Raw genomic sequence first — 22,703 nt, 5'->3', positions numbered from 1 at the left:
GGCTTCTCCTCCAACTCCAGCATATCCTGATGTAGTTGAGCAATGAATTCAGTAGGACGAGACCCCCCTTTTTTTTTTGGGGGGGGGGGGGAGGGGGGGGGGGTTTTTTTTTTTTTTCCCCCCCCCCTTTTTTTTCCCCCCCCCCCGCCCCCCCCCCCCTCCCCCCCCCCCCCCCCCCCCCCCCCCTTTTGGTGCACTGCACTTTATACGGATAACTCGCAAAGTTTGGACTCCATGCTAGCGACAGTGTCACTGTGTGTTATGGCACAGCAGTCCACATCATGAATAGTGGCGCTATGCTTATCCACTGTAGCCTGCAAGCCAGACAAGGAGTTTTTAAACTCCTCTTTAACAGCTGTGATTTCGGTACGGAGATTGCTGGATAGGGAGTCCACTTTAGAATCAATTTTGCCACATACTATATCAGCTTTTAAAGCTTGTAAGGTGTCTATGGAGTCCCCCTGGGGTCAGCTGTAAAAAAACAAACAAAAAAAAACTAAACTGTGCACACAGAATAAAAATCCTTTCCCTCGGTTTTATAAACTGTTCGCACGGATTCGTGATCCGTGCCCTCGGTTTTATAAACGTGCGTAAAGTTAGAAAGATATTTCTACAGATTCGAACTTCCGTGATCAATTACTCGATAGCGAAATTATTATAGTTATTAACTCTCCAACGACGCATCTTTCCTAACATAGTAAGGTTAACAACGAGCAACAAACTAATTTTTCATTAAAAAGAGCCGTCCTCCAACCTGGAGAAATAGCATTGGTCTCTACGAGCAGACGGCGGCGAGACGGTAGTGCTTAGGGACCGTCTACAAACTACAGAGAGACACAACAAAAATATTTATTAATTTAATGATTAAATAAGGTAGCTAGTGTCTCCAAACTTACCTCAATTATAAATTTTCTCCTGATAGTTGTACTACAGCACTTTTCTTTTTTTTAAAGTAAGCATATTCATAATTTTGGTAAAAATGTAATATGTCATAATTACATAGAGTGATGTCTCCACTACTCCACACATAGAAGCCCGCCTGCTGGTTTTACTACAACACTTACCTTTCAAAAATAGGCATATGCATAATTATGGGGAATATTGTTTGCAAGAAATACGTCATAATTACATAGAAAAATGTCTCAAAATACTCCAGAGAAGGTGGTTGTACTACAACAAATACTTAAAGTGTGTGTGTGTGTGTGTGTGTGTGTATATATATATATATATATATATATATATAAATGTAAAAAAAATATATAAATGGTGTTGCCTTAAAACATGATTTGAGACTGAACATTTAGTAAGTAAAAATTAAGTAAAATGTTATGGAAACTGAAACAAAAAAGGTGGCAGAACAAACTTAAATATCAATATCACACATTCATTCATAATGAACACATCCACAATGTTAATTTTCACATAGAAAATAATTTCAGATCTGTATTAATAATGTGAATAATGGAAAAACACAAATTCTAACTCTAGAATATAGTTAGAATTGATCCAGGAAGTTCGAATCTGTGACTCTTTCTAACTTTACGCACGTTTATAAAACCGAGGGCACGGATTATGAATCCATGCGAACATTTTATAAAACAGAGGGCACGAATTAATGCACACGTTTATAAAACCGAGGGAACAGACTTTCATCTGACCCCAGGGGGGCTCCATAGGTATCCTGCATTGTGGCACTCATTGTGTCTGCCTCAATGCTAGTCACTTCACCATTGTTAGCACTACCTTTAACCATGCTCGCTGGTGTGGGTCGAGTAGCACTAGTAGTCTTCGAAGCCTCACGGCTCGTTCGAGGATCAGTCATTTTCAGACAGGATACGATGCAAACGTCAACTTAAAGTTTGAAAAGTAAGGTATGAAAGGTATTTCGCAAAATATTCGTCACACTGTGCTATATATAAAAATAAACGTTACACTTGGCAGGAGCTCACAGAAAATACGTCTACTCCATGCGTGCCGACTTTTTTGACATGCTATACTATGACTTTTGTTGACTTTCTTCAACATACTATACACACTTTTTTTCCGACATGCTACATTTGTCACTTTTTTCACATACTATATTATGTCGTTTTTGAGACTTTTTCTGACAGACATTTCAACATACTTTACTATGACTATCATTTTTATGAAATACTATACTGACTTTCATGACATTTGTGATATACAACTTTGTATTACATTAATGGTGTACTATAACCATGACCTTGAATTACATTTTTTTACATAATATACTGACTAACATTTTTGACCTACAATTCCATGATTATTTTTATGACATTTTTAACAGTAACATTCTATACTGACTTTAATTTTCATGACATTACATTTATCCCATTTTCTGAAATACTATACCACTACTTTTTTATTAACTTATTACATACTACACTATGATTCTTCTGTGACATTATACTCGGACCTTTTTAATATGTAATAACATACTATTCTCAGCGGTTCGATCCCTGGCTGTCCACGTGTCAGAGCATGTTCTAAATGACTCCAGATGATTGGCCACACCTGGCCTACAGTGTGTGAGTGAATGGCTGAATTACAGGCAACAATTGTAATAAATGCAGTCCATTTACACTGTTGTTTTATTTTAATAATTAATTACAAAGAGTGATGTCAAAATAAAAGCTTTCCTCAACATAATATAAAACTCACTGAGATGGGAGACACATAATGGGAGACACATAATATAAATACAGATAAAAAGCCAGGCAAGTGCAACATTTTCAATCAGAAATCAGTCTATACATCTTTATTTAACCACAGACACAATATCTGTGTCATAATACAGAACCAATACCTGATAAATTATTTCATTTAATTATTCATTTAAATTGTTCCTTGTCAGAAAACCATTTTAACTTCATTTGGTGAAGCTACACAACAGACATGGCACATAAAATGTGCCAAAAATGCCATTAAACATGACCAATTATTAAGCATACACAGTTAAGGTAGGCCTACCATTAAGCCTCTATTAACAAACATTCAACAACTGACCAACAACAACAAGCTAAAACACTTGGCTTTTTTAAATAAGGCATATATGGAACATCCCTTTTATTTAGGCACTATGCTTGGGACTGTTTCACAGACTTGCCGTTAGCATGTCATGAGTAAAAGTGACCCAACAACTACAACAACAAAACCTAATTACTTATTGTGGCCTGCGTATTCACAATGAGTAAAAATAGCAATGCAGATTAAGACTAGACGATTTCCTAGGCAGATATTGACTTGGGACTATAATGGGTGCAACTAGGCTACAGCCAAAGAACCGCTACTCGGGCACAGAGATATCGGCAGCCCGCGGAGCTCCACGACCGGCGCAAAGTCAACCTTTCTGGGTTACTGGACTGACAAATGCCGCTGCTCTGACTGAGCCCTGCGGGGCTTGGCGGCAGGCAGCCCGCAGGGCTCGGCGGCCGGTGCAAAGTCACCGTTTCTGGGTTACTGGACCACCAAATGACGCTGCCCTGATTGAGCTCCGCGGGGCTAGGCCGTGGAGCTCTGCAGGCTGCCAATATCTCTGTGCCCGAGTAGCAGTGCTTCACCTGTAGCCTACTTCAACCCAATATAGTCCCAAGTCAATATCTGCCTAGGAAATTGTCTAATCCTAATCTGCATTGCTATTTTTACTCGTAGTGAATAAGCAGGCCACAAGAAGTAATTAGGTTTTGTTTTTGTTGTATAGACATCAAGCCACTTACGTAGGCTATGGCGAAAGCTCTGCGTAGAGCCTGCGCAGAACCATAAAACAGCCTTTTGTGTGTTTTTTGTTTATAACAAAAACATAGACATTGGGGAACGTTCTGTGAGAGCCTTGTGGAGGCAACCCTATCCCACTGTTGTTTCAGTATTTCAAGTACAGCCCCTTTAAGCCTCTGATATACAAGATGGTGATTTCCCTGAGCCTGTGCACAGGGACGGCACAGGTCAAAAGTTTGTTCAGAGAAGTCCTCTTCTCAACCAGCCCTTTTTACTTCTAGTAATATTGGAGATACAGGACTGTGATGCTTACTACAGAAACAAAAAAACAAAGAAAGGAAATTTTAATTTGACAATTTTAGACGAATTATAAAAGAATGTACAAAAAAAAAAATACTACAGCCCTGTGAAAGAGAAAGGGTTTTAAGAGAAGTAACACAGGCAGGTGTCAAACATGTAAGTTAACTGCTGCAGATAATACAGAAGGAAGAAAACATTAGTAATACATCATGGACATGGAGTACAAAATATAAAAAGCATCTGTCAACATTACCATCCATTTATTTGGCATAAATGAGTTCAGCTGTGCTTGGCAGTCTATCCTTGTAACGGGAGTTCTACATCCTCTCTCTCTTTTGGAGCCACATTGTCAGGAGAACCTCTCCCAAAGCTGTAATCCAAAAATGGTCAACGTTGCTGCTTATGTACGACCAGGAAAATAAGAAGTGAGGAGACTTTAAGGAAGTCCATAGAAGCACCCTCTTCATCCAAAAGACAACAAGACCACCCATATTTAAAGAAAACACACACACACACACAGCCCTGTCTGCTGCTCTTGTCGGTCTCTTACAGCCTAAAATATCCAAATTTGTGTGTGTTACTTATAGATGCAAAATACTACACGTTTATTTCTAAGAGCAGAAATAAGCAGGTCACCACAACATCATCCAAGACCAAAAAGTTCAAATAGCTGGTTTATATTCATATCATGTGACCTGGTGTTCCAAACTTTGAAATTTGATTATTGTAATAATAACTTAATTTTCACAAAGTGTGTAAAGAACACAACCTCTTCAGCAGAAGGAAACACGACTATCATACCACCAAATGCTCCGTTGTCACATTTCTATCATATTTCATTACACACACACTACACCATGGGTCACCAATCTTTTTGAAACTGAGAGCTACTTCATGGGTATTGAGTCATACGAAGGGCTACCAGTTTGATACACTCTTCTGAAATCACAAATTAGCTCAGTTTGCCTTTAGTTATATATGATTATTAATGATTAATGATGCTCATCTATGTGAAGACACTGATCAGGTTAATGATTTCTCAAAATAATTATCAACAATGACTTAACACGGTGGGAAACAGATAATATCAATATTAAATTTTCATTTTTAGAACAGGCCTGAGGGCTACTCATGTGGTCCTTGGGGGCTACCTGGTGCCCGCGGGCACCATGTTGGTGACCCCTGCACTACACCAACAGGAACACACAACAAAAGTGGTTTCCTCAGAAACATTTCCAAAAATGTGACATACCAGCAGCCACCGCTACTTTCTCCTTTTGCAGAAATTAGTCAATGTAAAAATCCTTTTCATGACATTATGTGCTGTTCACCCAAGATCAAGTTTGCAAATTACACTAGCAATAATGACAGGACATCATTTCTGTGACACTCGCAAGGTGCCTCTAGTTGCAATGCAACCAGTAGCTTTCTGCAAGCTGACATTCCTGACCTGACAGGTGCTCGTAAGCTGGGCGCAGTGTGACCCAGTATTAAAGGTTAAATTAAAACCAAAGTATTGAAATGGTTCATAGATGATTAAAATATAAAGCATCTATTTCACTTCACATTCAGGGGCCAGACCAAATGAAACGTAATTTATATGCCATTCTATTACTAGAACCTGTGCTTCCTCTGTCACGCAAATGTGTGACATCCATTAAACATTAAATGTAGCAGAGTATTAACAAAAAAACTGCATAACTTATGGTTAATACTTAAAAAATGCTTCATGACTTGACTGACAAGTTTATCAACACTTGATTAAAACCACCAAAAGGAACTTGGGGCAGTGCTCTTTCTACAGAGTGATCTCCAGCACCGTGTAAGAGAGTGTTTTGAGGGTTTATTACAGCACCCCCTTATGACAACGTTGAAACTGTGTGGTAGAGAAAACCTTAAAAGGTCCCATGGCATGAAAACTTCATTTTATGAGGTTTTTTAACATTAATATACATTCCCCCAGCCTGCCTATGGTCCCCCAGTGGCTAGAAATGGTGATAGGTGTAAACCGAGCCCTGGGTATCCTGCTCTGCCTTTGAGAAAATGAAAGCTCAGATGGGCCGATCTGGAATCTTCTCCTTATGAGGTCATAAGGAGCAAGGTTACCTCCCCTTTCTCTGCTTTGCCCACCCAGAGAAGTTAGCCCACCCGTGAGAAAGAGACATCATGGCTTTGAAACGAGCAAAGTGGCAGTTGGTCAAGGCCACACCCCCACCCTCCACCTTGCCCCCGCCCTCTCTCCTCCTCAATAGCTACAGACACAGAAATGGCACATACTAAGCAGAGCTCATTGTGGGACTGGCTCTAGTGGCTGTAATTCTGCACCAAGGCTGAATTTCGTGAAAGAGACTTCAGATACAGTATTAGGGGACCACTAAGGTCTATATAAAAGCATCCAAAGAGCATCATGTCATGGGACCTTTAAGAAAAAAAGCGTTACAAATGCACATGCACAACTATCAATGCAACACTTAATAAGACATGACAGACAGAGGGAGTGTTAACAGAATATAGGCTAAATGCTGACCAGATCCAAAGCAGAAATCAACAAAAAGCCATGACAGGGACAAAGCCATTTTTAAGGGTTAGTCGGCATAGTTAAATAAGACAACTTTTTACCGTTGTTTTTTCTTGATGCAGCAGTATCCAACAACGATAGCAACGAGGACTATTTTGATGAGAAAAAAAATGTAAATGTTTTTGAGATGATGGGCCCATTTAAATGCCTACCATGAAAAGGGTTTTGGTAATCCCAAAAGGCTTTGCTTTTATGTAATGATTGCTTAAAAAGGGACTTTTGCTATTTGTTAGCATGCCAATTCAGAAAGGACTACTTAAACCTTAGGTGCACCATTCATAACAATATGTACAAAACACAAACCACAGTAAGTGAAAGTGACACATCAAGCCATTAATACATTAGTATGGTATTTTTTGACCCAGATGAGAAAATAATGCCCTCTCCAGAACACCATATCTACTGTAGTATGACCATGTGGTTCTTGTAAGGGCATCATGATCTCATTTGGGTCAACGTTACCGCTTTACAATCTTGATCTACTGTTCAAAGATGAAGTTGAAACTTACCAAGAACAGTTACACCCAAGCCTATAGCCAAATTATATTCATGATTGTCTGTAAAAAAACAATAAGGACAGAATTGTGTCAAACTGTGAGGTTGGTTAAACTACAAAGCTAATCTGCTACGGTTAAAAAACAAATGAATTAAAATGACTTTGATTTTACCAGGGTCAGTCATTATGATAAACTGTTTGGTAATGGCTATAGCTGCCATAACATCACTCAACAAAACACATCGGTAATGGTCATGTGTGTATAAATGTGCAAGTATCTGATGTCTTTCATGTAGTCATGTTGTGGTGTATAATGTATTCATGTACCTATGTATTTATGTCAGGCTCTGCACAGACTGTGGCAACAAATTTACTTTAAAAAAGGACAATAAAGAATCTAATGTGTTGTATGGGTCAAAATAAATACAGCTTAGTATCCCAATATTTTTTATGGCAGAAGCCAAGTATCAATATTTTATTACAGGGGTCTGCAACCTTTTTGATATGAAGTGCCCTTTTCAAAATTTCTTGTTTATTAGTGTGCCATGTCAACATTAAGTTTAATTATGACATCACATCAAAATGTAATATCCAAGGAATCTGTAATTTTATTCCATAGCAACATTTGATAACATTTATTTCTCATAATCAGGACCTTGTAATTATTATTATTGTATATTATTATTGTGATTATGGAAACATGGTTTTAGTATGCAGCGTCCTGATTGGTGGAAAATGGGTTGACAAAAATATCACTGTCACAGAGCCTGAAGCAAAAAGTTGTGGAAAAGCCCAGCTTCAATGATGAATGGACTGATAAGCAGGTCCTGTATGCCTCATTTTCAATGAAACGATGCTGTGGCAAAATAATAACACAACCAGCATCATTATCAAGAATGAAGAACACAAACATAACGATTTCGTCATTCACGTGCATATTAAGTATTCACATGTATTTGTTTTGGTCTTATAATGCGTCCATATTTACTGCTTCAGCGGAGAGGATGGTTTCTTCAGCCAGCTTAAGTTTATAAGAATTTGTCAAAATTTCAAGATTCCCTGCAAACTAAGATAAACAGACTACAAACCGACAGCTTTTGTTTTAGCTTGTTTTGTAAAAAATTGCTATTTGCAGAGTAGAGCTGTGTTTGCGTAAAACAGCGCGGTGGACAAGAGTGTAACGAGCAGACAGAGCAGATTGAAATATCGCTTTCTACATGTTTATGCCGGTCTACACAGGTGAGTGCATTGATAAGTATTGGCTTTTAACTCACGAAGGTTTAATTGTAGCGTACTTACAGCAACAAGACTAGCGTTAGTTCATCTGCCCCAGCAGCCGTCGGTAATCCTCTTTGTATTGTTCCCAGTCAGAGATATGAGTCAATCAAACTACCGTAAATAACAGGTCGCGCAACTGTGAATGTTGTAATTTGGCATGCGAATGAGAGAGTGCTTCAGCATTTCAACCATGATTTCAACACATCAATAACTCTCTTGCACACATATTGCCAGCGTGCCATTGGTTAAGGTCCCGCGTGCCCATGGTGGCACGCGTGCCTAAGGTTGCCGACCCCTGTTTTATTATATAAATTTCATATCAGTATTTAACTTGTTGGTGCTAGAGCGGAGGTAGGCTCTTTAGCCCTTCTCCAGTGGCTCCTTTTGACAAAGAGTTATATTGAAATGAATGATGGTTATTTTTTGTTTTGCATTTTAAGTTGTATTTAGTGTGTAGTTTGTAGGCCTAAAGTCATTCTTACATTCTCCATTTAGGCTTACATTTCAGTCAACTAAAATATGCATCAACTAAGAGAAAAATATCAGAACTGCTGCAGAAAGCAGAGCAAATGTACTTTTATGAATTTGTTTAAATCTCCAAACTCTCACTACTGTTACTGGTTTTGTGGCAGTTCAGGAGATTGTAATGAGTAAAAAGGCCAAGGAAAGTCCTTCACAAATGGTGATACATGAAGTATTGGTTCAAAAATATCAAAGCAGCTTTTCTATAACTAAATTGTCAATGACATTGTATTGATCAGAAAATGTAAGATATGTCACTCTCAAATGGCAACAAACCTCACCATATTAATGAATGCCCTATTAGTCATGTTGATAGGCTGATTTACACTTAAATAGACTTAGTTACTTTCATTATAAGAATCATAGATTTCAGATTTCTTTGAATTATTTTGGGCCAAAAATGGCTCTTTTAATTGGAAGGGTCAATTGCTTTCAGGTAATAAACAGGTAATATATCGCAGAATATCGCAATATGTTTAAAATCCCAATAATATCGTATCTTGATAGAAGTATGGAGATAATATCGTATCGTGGGGCGTCTGGTGATTCCCACCCCTAGCTTTACACATTTTGAGAAAAGTATATCACCACTGTTGAGTCAAGATTTTATCTGAAAAAGTCTTCAAAAAAAGCAATGATATAGCTAGGATTAATTTAAATATTATATTTCTGGTACTGGGAGCTGTGTTGACTTGCATACGCAGCTCCCGGCCCCCTCGGGCTCAAACCCCTAATTAGTATATCTTGGATCAAACTGGATCCATTGTGTTTGTGTTAAGGAAGAGATACACTAAAATATGTTGAAATGACAACATCTGAGGCAAGAAATATAGTAACAGAATCTTTGATTCATACTTGATCAAGGCTCTTCGGCTCTGATTGGTTGTTTAAATTTGGGCGAGGTGGAGACTTGACAATGCCATTAGGTCTGTCAGGATATAGTGAGAGTTTCAGCAAATATGATATTGATATACAGTATATCATGGTGTAGTATCAATTTCTGGAAAATTAATCAGGAAACGGTTTTTGGATTAAATAACCAGACGGGAATGTTCGTTTTTTTGAATGAATACCATACAAACTGAGGTACAGTACAGAACATATCGCCAAACACTACTTCACTTTGTAGCAAGCAATATCAGCAGCAAATAAAGCCTTGTTTATACTTCACTAGGATCATTCAACTGTAATTCCTTGACACAAACACAACGATAGCAGTTTGATCTAAGATACATTAATTAGCTTTGATACTGTAAAACAGTTTAGCCCTTTGGTGTCCATCAGCCCAAAAAGGCCCAAACTAATTGAACCATTTTGTCAGGTGACAACCCTGTAGGGCTGCTAATGGCTTCTTAAGCATTATCATGGATTGTACCTGGTGTCTTTGGGGGAGAATGTGTTGTGGTGGTGGTGCTGGTGGTGGTGCTGGTGGTGGTGCTGGTGGTGGTGCTGGTGGTGGTGCTGGTGGTGGTGCTGGTGGTGGCTATTCCTGCAAAAACATAAATCAGGACAATGTTAGCGACATCAGAGATATATACTTCAAAGTGACTATAAGTAACTTTTAAATGTTTCTAAAACTGTAATTTTTCATTTGATGATCATGAATGACCTATAATGACCTAATAACAGCAAACGAGACTAACAGTGAAAAATAACGGTAATTTTACATTATTTTATATAGGGCTAGTTTTTAACAGTGTCCTTAACCAGGTCCTATTTCCCCCGCAAAGTAACAAAATGATTTACGGCAGGTAGACGGCGCTACAGAGCACACATTCTGACAGGTCACAGATTTCTTTGTAACACCGGAAAAGTCTATGTTATTGTATCCAGCAATGTAAAGGGTAGCAGAAGATTTCTTTATATAGGCCTAATTGTATTTTCATTTTATTTTAGAAGTTATCTGTTGTAGTTATGGCTAATACTGGGGCAGGACCATCACAGAAAAGAAGGAAATTAAACAAAGAAGAACTAAAAGCTAAAAGGGAATGGACAGACGATGAGTCACAGCTCGGTTGGCTTTCAACAGATGGAGACAATTACGGGATTGTAAATGATTCAAAAACGTCCCAGAATTGGCCTTCAGGTATGTAATATGTCTATTTCCTTCATAAAATAACTTTATAGTGCGCAATGTGGTTGTACGTCAGTAGGAGACAAACTAATTAACATGCATTTCACACACAGCCTTTTAAACAGATAAGTGATTATACACACACTTATAGAAATGTGTTGTTAAGTGACCAGGCCTCCACACACTCCAAAAGATAAATGTGTTTTTTGGCCAGAAACCAAATGATCTGAAATGCACATCCAACTATGAATAAATATTTCACACACTGCAGCCTTGTTGAAATTATTTAAATTTATGGCTCTAATTACTACTTCCAACCTTCTCCTTCATATCTTAGGTCATATTTATATAATCTTTGAGGAATCTATTTGGCAAACAGAGGCTGAAGAATTTCATAGATTCATCCTGAAATTTTAAATATGGAATTTATGGCAAGTAATTTCTTCAAGTAAATTAAAAAAGGACATTTGAGTGAGAGCAAAAACAGAAACCAGACTTTTTAATCTTTTCTTTTTTTTTTCTTTAACCACAGAGCAAAAGCACACAAAAAATTTGTGGGAATGCTGTTCAACAGCATTCCACTCCTTTCGGTAGGGGTTCTTTTTTTTTTTTTTTTTTTTTTTTTTTTTTTTTTTTTTTTTTTTTGGTGTTTTTTGGTTCTGGACCCCAGCATTTTTTTTATTTATTTAAACCATTCAACTTTTCAAATGTTCAGCTTGTTCAGCTAATGATGGGACTTCTTCAACTTTTTTTCTACTATTTATACTTTTTTTAATTTTAAGCTTTTTAACACTTTTTTTTAACATTGAAGTGAATGAGAGCAGCATTCAACTCCTTAAAATCTTCTTCCGCTCCCAAAATTTTCAGCTCCTTCATACTTTCACCTACAGACACCAAACAAACTTTAAAATGTTCACAAAATATTCAGCTATCCGGCTTGTGCTTTTCAGTTTGATATCTTTTACAGTTTTTGTTAAAAAGCTGTTTAAGTTTAGTGATCTTTTCAGGAAATTTTATCGATTAAACAGAGTGTGTATTGCGTGAGCTAGAGTGGATGACATCATAGCTAGAGGGTGAAGCTTCGAAAAAATTATCTTTGTCCCTTCTCAATAAATTGTTCTCACGCCCACAATATCTACTTGTCATACACAATTTATACATCAAAACGTAGGCATGTTTGTCTAGTTTCAGAAAATCTGCTCAGTTTTGTGATACGCCTTTTACTTTTGGCTGGTTGAGCTTCCAAATGACAAGATGTCCATATCGTTCTCCATTGGCTCCAATGTTACAACTCCTGGATATTTCCCAGCGAAACACTGAACGAACCACTTTTTGAAATCGCTGATATGACCACATTTTTAGGTTTATCCATATAAATTTTATACCGATACGTTCACAAAGGCTTTGTGGTGCTCAGGATCACGTCATTTGACTGATAGCCGTTATCGTTTTGCCACTGTGACGCTTTGTTTGAGAGCTCGTTCTCAGGGACTCTGAATAGCTGAAGCACAGCACAGCTGACAGATTCAGCAGGTGTTGCTCATCAACTTGATTACAGACATCAAAGCAGGTTTATAAACATATCCACTGGCCATTCGTTACCATGACAACACTTTCACAGACACACCCAGATACTACAGGCAGTAATATCAACAGTAGTCTAGATCTGTTGCCTTCCACTTCTGTCTGTCTCCTAATCTGTCTGTCTCCCTCCCTCCCTCCTTTTCTCTCTCCATCCTTCCTCTGTTTTTTTGTTTTTGTCTCCCTCCTCCTCCCTCATTCTCCGTCTCTCGCTGTCTCCTACCCTACTTCTGTCTTCCTCCCTCTGTCTCCCTTCCTCCCTCTGTCTTCTTTCCTCCCTCTGTCTGTATCCCTCCCTCCTTCTTTTTCTTTTCTGTCTCCCTCACTCCCTCTCTATCTCCTTTCCTCCCTCTCTGTCTCTCTCCCTCCCTCCATCTCTCTCTTTCCCTCTCTCTCTCTCTTTTTATTTACCTCTGCCTCTCTCTCTCTTTCTCTCTCCCTGTCTCTCTCTCTTTTTCTCTCTCTCTCTCCTCTCTTCATCCCTCCTTCTCCCTCCCTCTCTTCCCCCTCTCTTCCTTTCTCTCTCAATCTCTTTCTTTCCCTCTCTCTCTCCCTCTCTCTCTCTCTTTCCATCTCTCTCTCTCCCCCTCTGTCTCTCTTTCCTTCTCTTTCTCTCTCTTTGTCTCTCCCTCTCAGACCTCACAATGTTCTAAATATTTTGTCCTTTTTTCAACTTTTGAAGCCATCAGCTCAGTTTAGCGTCAACGTTTAGCTTTTTAATGAAATTCATACTTCTTAAAACGATTTCCACTTTTTCTACTACTCTCACTACTTCAACTACTACAAACATTCACTGGCCAGTCGTTACCATGACAACAGATACACACCCAGATACTACAGGCAGGAATATGAACTTTAGTCTGTCTTCTCTCTTCTATTCTCTTGTTCTGGTCTGTCTGTCTGTCTTCTCTCGCTCCCCCACTCTGTCTCTCTTTTTCCATCTGACTCTCTCTCCCTCTCTATCCATCTCTATCTCTTTCTCTCTCTATCCCTCTCTCTCTCTCTTTTCCCTCTCTATCCCTCCTTCTCCTCTCTCCACCTCCTCTCTTCCTCTCTCTTCTCTCTATCACTCTTTTCCCTCTCTCTCTCTCTTTCTTTCTCTTCTCTCTCCCTCCTTCTTTTCTTCTCTCTTTCTCTTCCTCTCTTTCCTCTATCTCCTCTTTCTCTCTTTTTGTCTCTTCCTCTCTCTTTCTCTTTCTCTCTCTTTGTTTTTCCCTCTCTCTCTCCCTCTCTCCCCTCTCTCATCCCCCTCTCTCTTTTCCTGTCCCTCTCTTCTATTTCCTTCTTCTCTCTCTTCCCTCCTCTCTCTCTCTCTCTCTCTTTCTTTCTCTCCCACACGCCTTCTCCCTCCCTCTTTTCCTTTCTTTTTTTGAACCAATTTTCCATTTTTCAACTATTCTTCAGCTTCAGCTAAAGACTTCACAGTGTTCTATTTTTTTTTTATTTCTTTTACAACTTTTTCAGTTTAGAGTCAACTTTGAACTTTTTAACGATTTCCACTTTTTCAAATATTTTCACTATTTCAACTTCTTCTTACAGATTTAAGCTATTTATACAGTTTAGCTTTAGCAATTCAGCTATTCAGCATTCCCACGCATTTTCTGCAGGAAATGCATTTTCTAGTTGCAAATATTATCTAAAAAGTAAACTACTGACAGAAGTATATGCAATGTGATGGCATCTGGATTAGTATACTAATCATGTTTTCATCATGGTCAAACCTAACAGGTTGACTTTTCTTTACACCAAGTAGTAGGCTAATTTCAATTAATGACTTACTTTGACATGTTGGAAGTCCAGGTAACCACTGACCATCTATTCCACATGTCAGGGTGCGTCCTCCTTCCATAACATACCCAGATATGCACTCATATGTCACCGTAGACCTGTATCCATGAGGGGGTCGAGAACCCTCAACCTGGTGACCATTGGCTATATTAGGATCCTCACATCGAACCACTGCAGGAAGAGAACATTTTAAAATAGAAATTAATACAATTGTCCTAAATAACTTTTTCCAAAGAATGGTAGAGTGTCAGTCACAGCTGAGTTTACACTGGGAAAATGTTGAGAAAAGGTTGGAAATAAAAAAAAAATAAAACACTTACGGACACATGTTGGAGCAGGACCAAATGTTCCATGTTCTGAACATGATATTGAACTTGAACCATTAAGTGTATAATCACTTTGACATTTGTACTGTACAACTTCTCTATAGTCATAGGATTCGTTGACTGGACTGAAAACAGCATTCGCTACCCCAGTTGGCGGATCACAAGTCACCACTGCAAAATGAAAGTGACATCTATTAGAATGGAAATACACAGTTTTTATTTAGTCATGTGTCTTGTATTAACACACAGAGATGACCAACCTTCACATGTAGGTAACCTGTCCATCCACCCTTGGGCTCCACAAAGGATTTGACCTTTGTTGGGGACTATATTGAAGCTAATTAAGGAATAATTAAAAACATTTTTGACTTCAGACAACACATGTCAAGAAGAATCTGTGTAAGCCCCTTTATTTCACATGATAACACTGATTGGTAAGCCCCACTGAACACCCACTTTGATTAGAATACATTTTTTGATTTGAAAACATGATGGTTGCTGACATTTTAGAGGTAAATACATTTCTTACAATTACATTTTCAAACTAATTCGCTTAACATGAACCATCCTAGTTATCAGTTTATTACTAACCCGGTGTTGCAAGTGACCACTAGTTTATCACCAAACCGTGTCCCTTCAGGGTAATCGACATTTCCGTTGTCCACTTCTCCAGCAGAGCCACAGTCCCTCCCTGAAAAAAGATAACCCTCATAAGGATTTAATCACACGCATATGTGGCATCCGGTCTAAATGAGTTAAAATGACTGGATATCGATATGATTCAACAGAATGGTTACTAGATATTATCAGTCACTGGTTACTAGATATTATCAGTCACTCATCTATTCATCCAGCATTTATATGTTGGTAAGACGTAATTTCCCAGTTGGTCAAAGATCAGAGAATATTGCCACATTATTGCTGCTTTTACAAATTTCAATGTTAAAATTAAGTGTCATTATTCACTCTCACATTTCAGCATCACAGTAGTCCAGGCGCGATTCAAAAACGTCCCAGAGTTGGCATTCATGTAATATGTAATACGTCTATTTCCTTCATAAAATAACTTTACAGTGCGCAATGTGGTTGTACGTCAGTAGCAGACATGAAATTAACCACAGAGCAAAAGCACACAAAAAAATGCAAATCTTATCTAAAAGGGAAACTACTGACGGAAGTATATGCAATGTTATGAGATTAATCACATGTAAAAATGTGATAGCATCTGGATTTGTATACAAATCATGTTTTCATCATGGTCAAACCTAACAGGTTCACTTTTCTTTACAGACTTACACCAAGTAGTAATTTCAATTAATGACTTACTTTGACATGTTGGAAGTCCAGGTAACCACTGACTATCTACTCCACATGTCAGGGTGCGTCCTCCTTCCATAACATACCCAGATATGCACTCATATGTCACCGTAGACCTGTATCCATGAGGGGGTCGAGAACCATCAACCTGTTGACCATTGGCTATATTAGGATCCTCACAACGAACCACTGTAGGAAGAGAACATTTTAAAATAGACATTAATATAATTGTCCAAAATAACTTTTTCCAAAGTATGGGAGAGGTCAGTCACAGCTGAGTTTACATTGGGAAAATGTAGAGAAAAGGTTGGAAAAAATTAAAAAACACTTACGGAAACATGTTGGAGCAGGAACAAATGTTCCATGATCTGAACATGATATTGAACTTGTATAACCATTTTGACATCTGTACTGTACAACTTCTCTATAGTCATAGGATTCTTTGACTGGACTGAAAACAGCATTCGCTACCTCAGTTGGCGGATCACAAGTCACCACTGCAAAATGAAAGTGACATCTATTAGAATGGAAATACACAGTTTTTATTTAGTCATGTGTTTTGTATTAACACACAGAGATGACCAACCTTCACATTCAGGCAACCTGTCCATCCACCCTTGGGCTCCACAAAGGATTTGACCTTTCTTGGGGACCATATGGAAGCTAATTAGGGAATAAATAAAAATGTAATGTAAAAATGTTTTGACTTCAGACAACACATGTCAAGAAGAATCTGTGTAACCCTTTAATTCACATGATAACACTGACTGGTAAGCCCCACTGAACACCCACTTTGATTAGAATATTTTTTTTGATTTGGAAACATGATGGTTGCTGACATTTTAGAGGTAAATACATTTCTTACAATTACATTTTAAAAACTAATTCTCTTAACATGAACCGTCCTAGTTATCAGTTTATTACTAACCCGGTGTTGCAAGTGACCACTAGTTTATCACCAAACTCTGTCCCTTCAGGGTAATCGACATTTCCATTGTCCACTTCTCCAGCATTGCCACAGTTCCTCCCTGAAAAAAAGGAGGATTTAATCACACGCATATGTGGCATCCGGTCTAAATGAGTTAAGATGACATTTATATGTTGGTAAGACTAGGCCTGTCACGTTAGTCAATAAATCAATTAATCACACGATAAAAACAAATTAGGTCGATAATTTTTCCGACCGCGATAATTGCCATTTGCATGCTTCCTCTCTCTCTCCCTCTCCCTCTCCCCAGAGCCGGCCCAGCCACTAAGCGACCTTTGCAATTGCAAAGGGCCCCGTGGCCAGCAGAGGGCCCCCTAGATGACCAGACGTCCCGGTTTGACCGGGACAGCCCCGATTTTGAATTGCTTGTCCCGGTTTACACCAGGAGTGGCGTGAGCCGATTTTGCCGCGTCTTCAGCCCCGAATGTTTTGAGTGTAGCCCCGAATGTAACTTTGTCCAGTTTATTTTTCCGAGGCGAATAGAACGGGCAGCTACGTATGGGGTCCGACCATGCTGCATTTGGTGCTATCACCTAGCAACCATCTCTACGTGAGGAAAGCTGTGAAAGCCGGGTGAAGTTTTCGGAGGAATCCTAGCCAAATCAGTCAAATACATTGATGCCATCAACACAAAGTTTAGGAGCGCAATACTACTGATTTAGTTTGAAGTTCCTGTGACGTGACGTTTACAGTCACGGTTCAGACTCAAACACACGGCGCTCTGAAGCAGACCTGTGCGTCACTTTGTGTCCACTCTCGCTGTTAAAGGCAGCTTCAGGTTTATAAAGGATGCTGCTCAGTATTTTCGGTTTTCCACCTCCGACATAGAGCAGCGTACAGCCACTTCCCTGGTTTGTATCATTCAGAGACCAGACCTGAGTCTGTCAGAAGGTCTGAGATCTACCTTATCAGCAGCGCAATCACGTAATGCACAGCAGACTATAGTGCAGGTATAGATTATTTTCTGAAATATAGTGACTTTATTCTTGTAATAGCCTATTATAACTTTATTTTTCTCAAAATATCACGACTCCTCCAAATCACAGGGAACACAGATAGACTATATTTTGAATGTGCACAAAATTTGGACATAACACATCTGAAATATTACAGTCCAGAGGTTTATTAATACATTAAAATGTGAATAATTGTCATATGCACATTAAGGAAGTTACTTCCCCAACAAAAGACGCAAAACAGGAGGGAAGAGTAAATGATGCTAGGCTACATGTGTGCTGACTCAGATACAATTAGAAAAGTCGATCCAAAGGAGAATAAATAGATGAAAGCAATACAGAATGTCTGAGAGCCTTACTTCAATATATTCCATTATGTTTTTATATTTGGATTGTAATCTATGTTTCTCTTTACATAAAGATATTTAAAGCATATTGATTCAGAAAAAGGTAGAAATAGGTGCATACAAATTCACCAGAATGCAGGAAATTAAGTGTTTAATGCTCAAAATTTTCAATAAATCATTTGAATTACTTTGGTGTTATTGAAATAAATAACACTTCAAAAAATCTTTTTTAGAAAAAATCTCAACATAAATCTCACACTAAACTGAAAAGGGCTGTTGCTGCAATTTTGTTAATTTTACAGGAAAAAAATACTGTTATTATAAGGTGAGAGGTTCTATTTAGGGGTGCACCGATCCGATATTAGGATCGGATATCGGCCCCGATATTGCAAAAATAGCCAATTGCACCTGACTGCCCGTTAAGGCAGAGGCGGAGTGGCAATCGGGAAAGTCTGGACGGACTAACCTGCCGGCTGCCTGCCCGCGAACGGACGCTGGCTGCCCGCGGACGGACGCTGGCTGCCGGCTGCCTGCCCGCGGACGGACGCTGGCTGCCCGCGAACGGACCGCTGGCTATCGAATGGACGCTGGATGCCGGCTGGCTGCCCGCGGACGGCGCTGGCTGCGCATGAACGGGCGCTCGCTTAGGAGCCGGACGCTGGCTGCCCGCGAACGGATGCTGGATGCCGGCTGGCTGCCCGCGGACGGACGCTGGCTGCCCGCGAACGGACGCTGGCTGCCCGCGGACGGACACTGGCTGCCCGCGAACGGACGCTGGCTGCCCGCGAACGGACGCTGGCTGCCCGCGAACGGACGCTGGCTGCCCGCGAACGGACGCTGGCTGCCCGCGGACGGACACTGGCTGCCCGAGAACGGACGCTGGCTGCCTGCCCGCGGACAGACGCTACCTGCCCGCGGACGGACACTGCCTGCCGGCCGGTGGTCTACATGATTTCCCGGTAGATGTTTTGGTTCCACTCCGCCGCTGGGTTAAGGAAAGGATAACGGGGAAAGCAAACGTAATTCGCGGGAAACGAGCCCATGTCTCTGGGGGACGCCAACAACGGACGGTTGGGTTAAGAAAAACAACAACGGGAAAAGATCTCCGGTCAGCTTGAAAGTCCTGTGTTTTCCCCTCACACCAATTGCCAGAGTGATAGAGAAATGGCTCTGCCAATTGCTATTTGGCAAGTGGGCGGAATCAGACGTTTAGCTCCACCCACATTGAGCCACTACTCGATCTGCGTACTGCAGTCAGGGCTTACTCAAAATAGCTGGATCGGTGGATCAGAAAAATTATCAGATCCACGGGCCGATCCAGTTTTTTTTTTTCACACTCCGTCGCAGCACCGGGGCCCCTGTTAACTGCGTACCCTTCTCACTCATGGTAGTAACTTTATAACACAACAATTAATAACCCACAACTAACTATCGTAAAAGGATAAAACACCAAAGCATATAACAATTTGAGACTTAAACAGTTTCTAACACTAATAATCTTACATTTACACACCGCCGAATGGCATGCTTGGTAACATTACATCTGCTAGCCTAGCTAGCCAGGTAGCATCTCTCTCTCTCTCTCTCTCTCTCTCTCTCTCTCTCTCTCTCTCTCTCTCTCTCTCTCTCTCTCTCTCTCTCTCTCTCTCTCTCTCTCTCTCTCTCTCTCTCTCTCTCTCTCTGGTCCTTAGCGTTATGAGGAGAAAACCCTCTTGTCAGTCACATGGTCTTTGTGTTTTGGGAGGTGGGACGCCTGGTGGAGAGACAGAGAAAACGCTAGTTGAGAGGAGCACGGTTTCCCGCAGCACTTTGCAGTTAAGGCAATAAAAAATTACAAAAAAATAAAAATAAAGTATATGAGCGATATCTGCAGTGTTTACTCTGCGTCCTGTTTTCTCCCTTTTATTTCAAACCACACAGTTGACAACCTGCAAGTAGAGCCGATGGAGACAGGCTCGGACATACACGCCGTTACCTGCTTGTCGGTCAAAGGTTAACGATTCTGCTTTCTTTTGGAAGGCTGGCTGGCAAAAATCGCCACATACTAGCTAATTAATTAATTAGCCTGAGGTAAACGATAGCAATCAGTAAACAGAAGTGATGTAGTGTGTATGTGTGTGTGTGTGTGTGTGTGTGTGTGTGTGTGTGTGTGTGTGTGTGTATTAGCTGCACTTTCTCCAAAATGAAGACTGAAAAACAGAACTATTTTGGTACAAACATTTACTCGCCATGTGGCAGATAGCCATATAGATAGATTTAATTTATTAATTATATACTATTATTTAAATGTAATATTTAGTGTTTAATTTAATTAATGAAATAAGACATACTAAAGGAGATCAAATACATATTGTGGATATTTAAAATGTCTTCCAGTTCCAGTGTTAATATTCTTTAGAAATAAAAGTTTATTGATCTTTGAAAAGGTGTACCTGCATTATTATGCCATTATCATTATAGAGTGTGGTCTAGACCTACTCTATCTGTAAAGTGTCTCGAGATAACTTTTGTTATGATTTGATACTATAAATAAAATTGAATTGAAATTGAATTGAATCATTATATTAGATGAAAATGGTCTCAGAACGACAATATTATCGTATATCGCAATAATTTCTGGGACAATTTATCGTCCAGCTAAATTTCTTATGGTGACAGGCCTAGACGTCAGTTGGTCAAAGACCAGAGAATATTGCCACATTATTGCTGCTTTTACAAATTTGAATGTAAAAATAAAGTGTCATTATTCACTCTCGCATTTCAGCTTCAGAGGAGTCCAGTTGCCAGCAGTACAAGTAATGGATGGAGACCCTCCTGCAGTCACATAGCCAACATCGCAGGCAAAAGTCACTTTCTTCCCCTCTGGGAATGTTTGTAAAAGAATGTCATCGCCCTTCAAACCCATGTTGTCTCCTCCTGCAGGTTTGGAGCAGTCTTGAGCTACAATGAAAAATACAGAAAGAGAAAGATGAACACTAGAAGTGAGGACAAGATAAGTAAACAGCTTGTGTATAATCACACATAGCCTATGTCACAAGCTTATCCACTCTGCCACTCACCTTGAGTTGTAATGACAAGACCAAGACTGCTCAGCAGTAGGAAGTAAGTGACAAACATGACGGAGTCTGCCAAGTCTGACTGAAGTCTGGGAGCTTTCTGGCAAAGAGAAACGCAAATGTAAGCAAAACAGTCAGAGTGTTAACTTCGTTAATACGGTTCATACTCGCACTGATTCCATTCAAGCAGAGCCAACTCCGCGTAACACATTAAACCACAAATAACGATAAATATTCAGTCTCAAATAATATATATATATACACTGGTTCAAATTAGATCTTTCTTAGGGACTGTTCGTTTTTTATTTAAGGGGCCACCCAGGAACGGACTGGGGCTAAAAACAGCCCTGGACTTTATCCCAAATAGGCCCATCATTCGGCCATTCACCCCTAGCCGTGCGCGACAGACACTAGCCAGGATGTCCTGATACTATGCCACAACACTGTAGCCTATCAGACAAAGTATTCACAGCAAGTAACATCTCAAAACCAATGATGATAATTGGGGTTGTGTTTATTAGCCATTTGCGGTTGGTACCATCTTTACAACTAAACACTCTCTGTAGAGACAGGTGTTTAGGCTTTTGCTCAGGGTGGTAAGCAAAAAATTGTTCCAGGCTGTGACTATCTGACTTGGGCCATGTGAAATATTGTGATGTAGAGCATCCTGGGACATCCTGGCACTTTCCTGCACTCTCCCGGTCATCTTTTGTGCTGCAACTATCTTCAACCTGAATAAACAAATGATTTTAAAGACAGGTTATTAGCTATTATTGATATAATGTGTTGCTTTGTGTTAAATAATTAGCATTAAATAACCTATTTAATATTTTGTCAATGTCATATTACACTTTTGATTCATATTAAGGCTGTGAAATGATGAAAATTACTTTCATAATCAACCACCAGGTCTTTGCCAGTTCCACAATAGTAAACACAAATATGAAAGACAAGGAAAAACTGCACTCTGATGGAAGACAGACAGAAAGTGCAAGCTAGGATTTTTTGGTTAAACTTTTGGTTACATTTGGTGAATTATTAAGCCCCCGTCCTTGTTTGTTAGCACGTTTAGAGTGGTACCAATGCATGCCTGATGTTTTCCCGTTTAATTCAATACCATGGTCTTCATCCTAGCAGTAAAAGTGAGCTCACTACAACCGCTCATATACAACCAAGTGAAATTGCGGTCAACCCGCGATTAATTTCTAACGCGTTTAATGTTTCAAATTAACCTAACAGGAATTATTAAACACGTTAAGTTTGACAGCACTAAATGGCACGATCATTTTCATAATCATGATGCACACCCATGTTGACTATGCAATTCGCTAAGATAGGGATAAAGGCAGCCTTATTATAAA

At 39.6% G+C, this 22,703-nt stretch overlaps 1 protein-coding gene across 1 annotated transcript in view; it reads right to left on the bottom strand.

Annotated features, from left to right (window-relative positions):
* Positions 1-22,703, bottom strand: part of LOC120558406 (complement receptor type 2-like) — a 153,770-nt gene that overhangs the window by 118,774 nt on the left and 12,293 nt on the right. Inside the window, exons 2-9 of the mRNA XM_039799394.1 lie at positions 21,346-21,442; positions 21,038-21,226; positions 16,924-17,023; positions 16,582-16,658; positions 16,328-16,492; positions 16,005-16,184; positions 15,270-15,369; positions 14,939-15,015 (exon numbers count right to left, since the gene is read on the bottom strand). Coding sequence (XP_039655328.1) covers positions 14,939-15,015; positions 15,270-15,369; positions 16,005-16,184; positions 16,328-16,492; positions 16,582-16,658; positions 16,924-17,023; positions 21,038-21,226; positions 21,346-21,403 — 946 coding nt within the window. The 5' untranslated portion in view covers positions 21,404-21,442. The remainder of the gene's footprint in view (positions 1-14,938; positions 15,016-15,269; positions 15,370-16,004; positions 16,185-16,327; positions 16,493-16,581; positions 16,659-16,923; positions 17,024-21,037; positions 21,227-21,345; positions 21,443-22,703) is intronic.

This window comes from Perca fluviatilis, chromosome 5, assembly GCF_010015445.1.
Source record: "Perca fluviatilis chromosome 5, GENO_Pfluv_1.0, whole genome shotgun sequence".
Taxonomy (NCBI): domain Eukaryota; kingdom Metazoa; phylum Chordata; class Actinopteri; order Perciformes; family Percidae; genus Perca; species Perca fluviatilis.
This window is presented reverse-complemented; position numbering and strand designations above follow the sequence as displayed.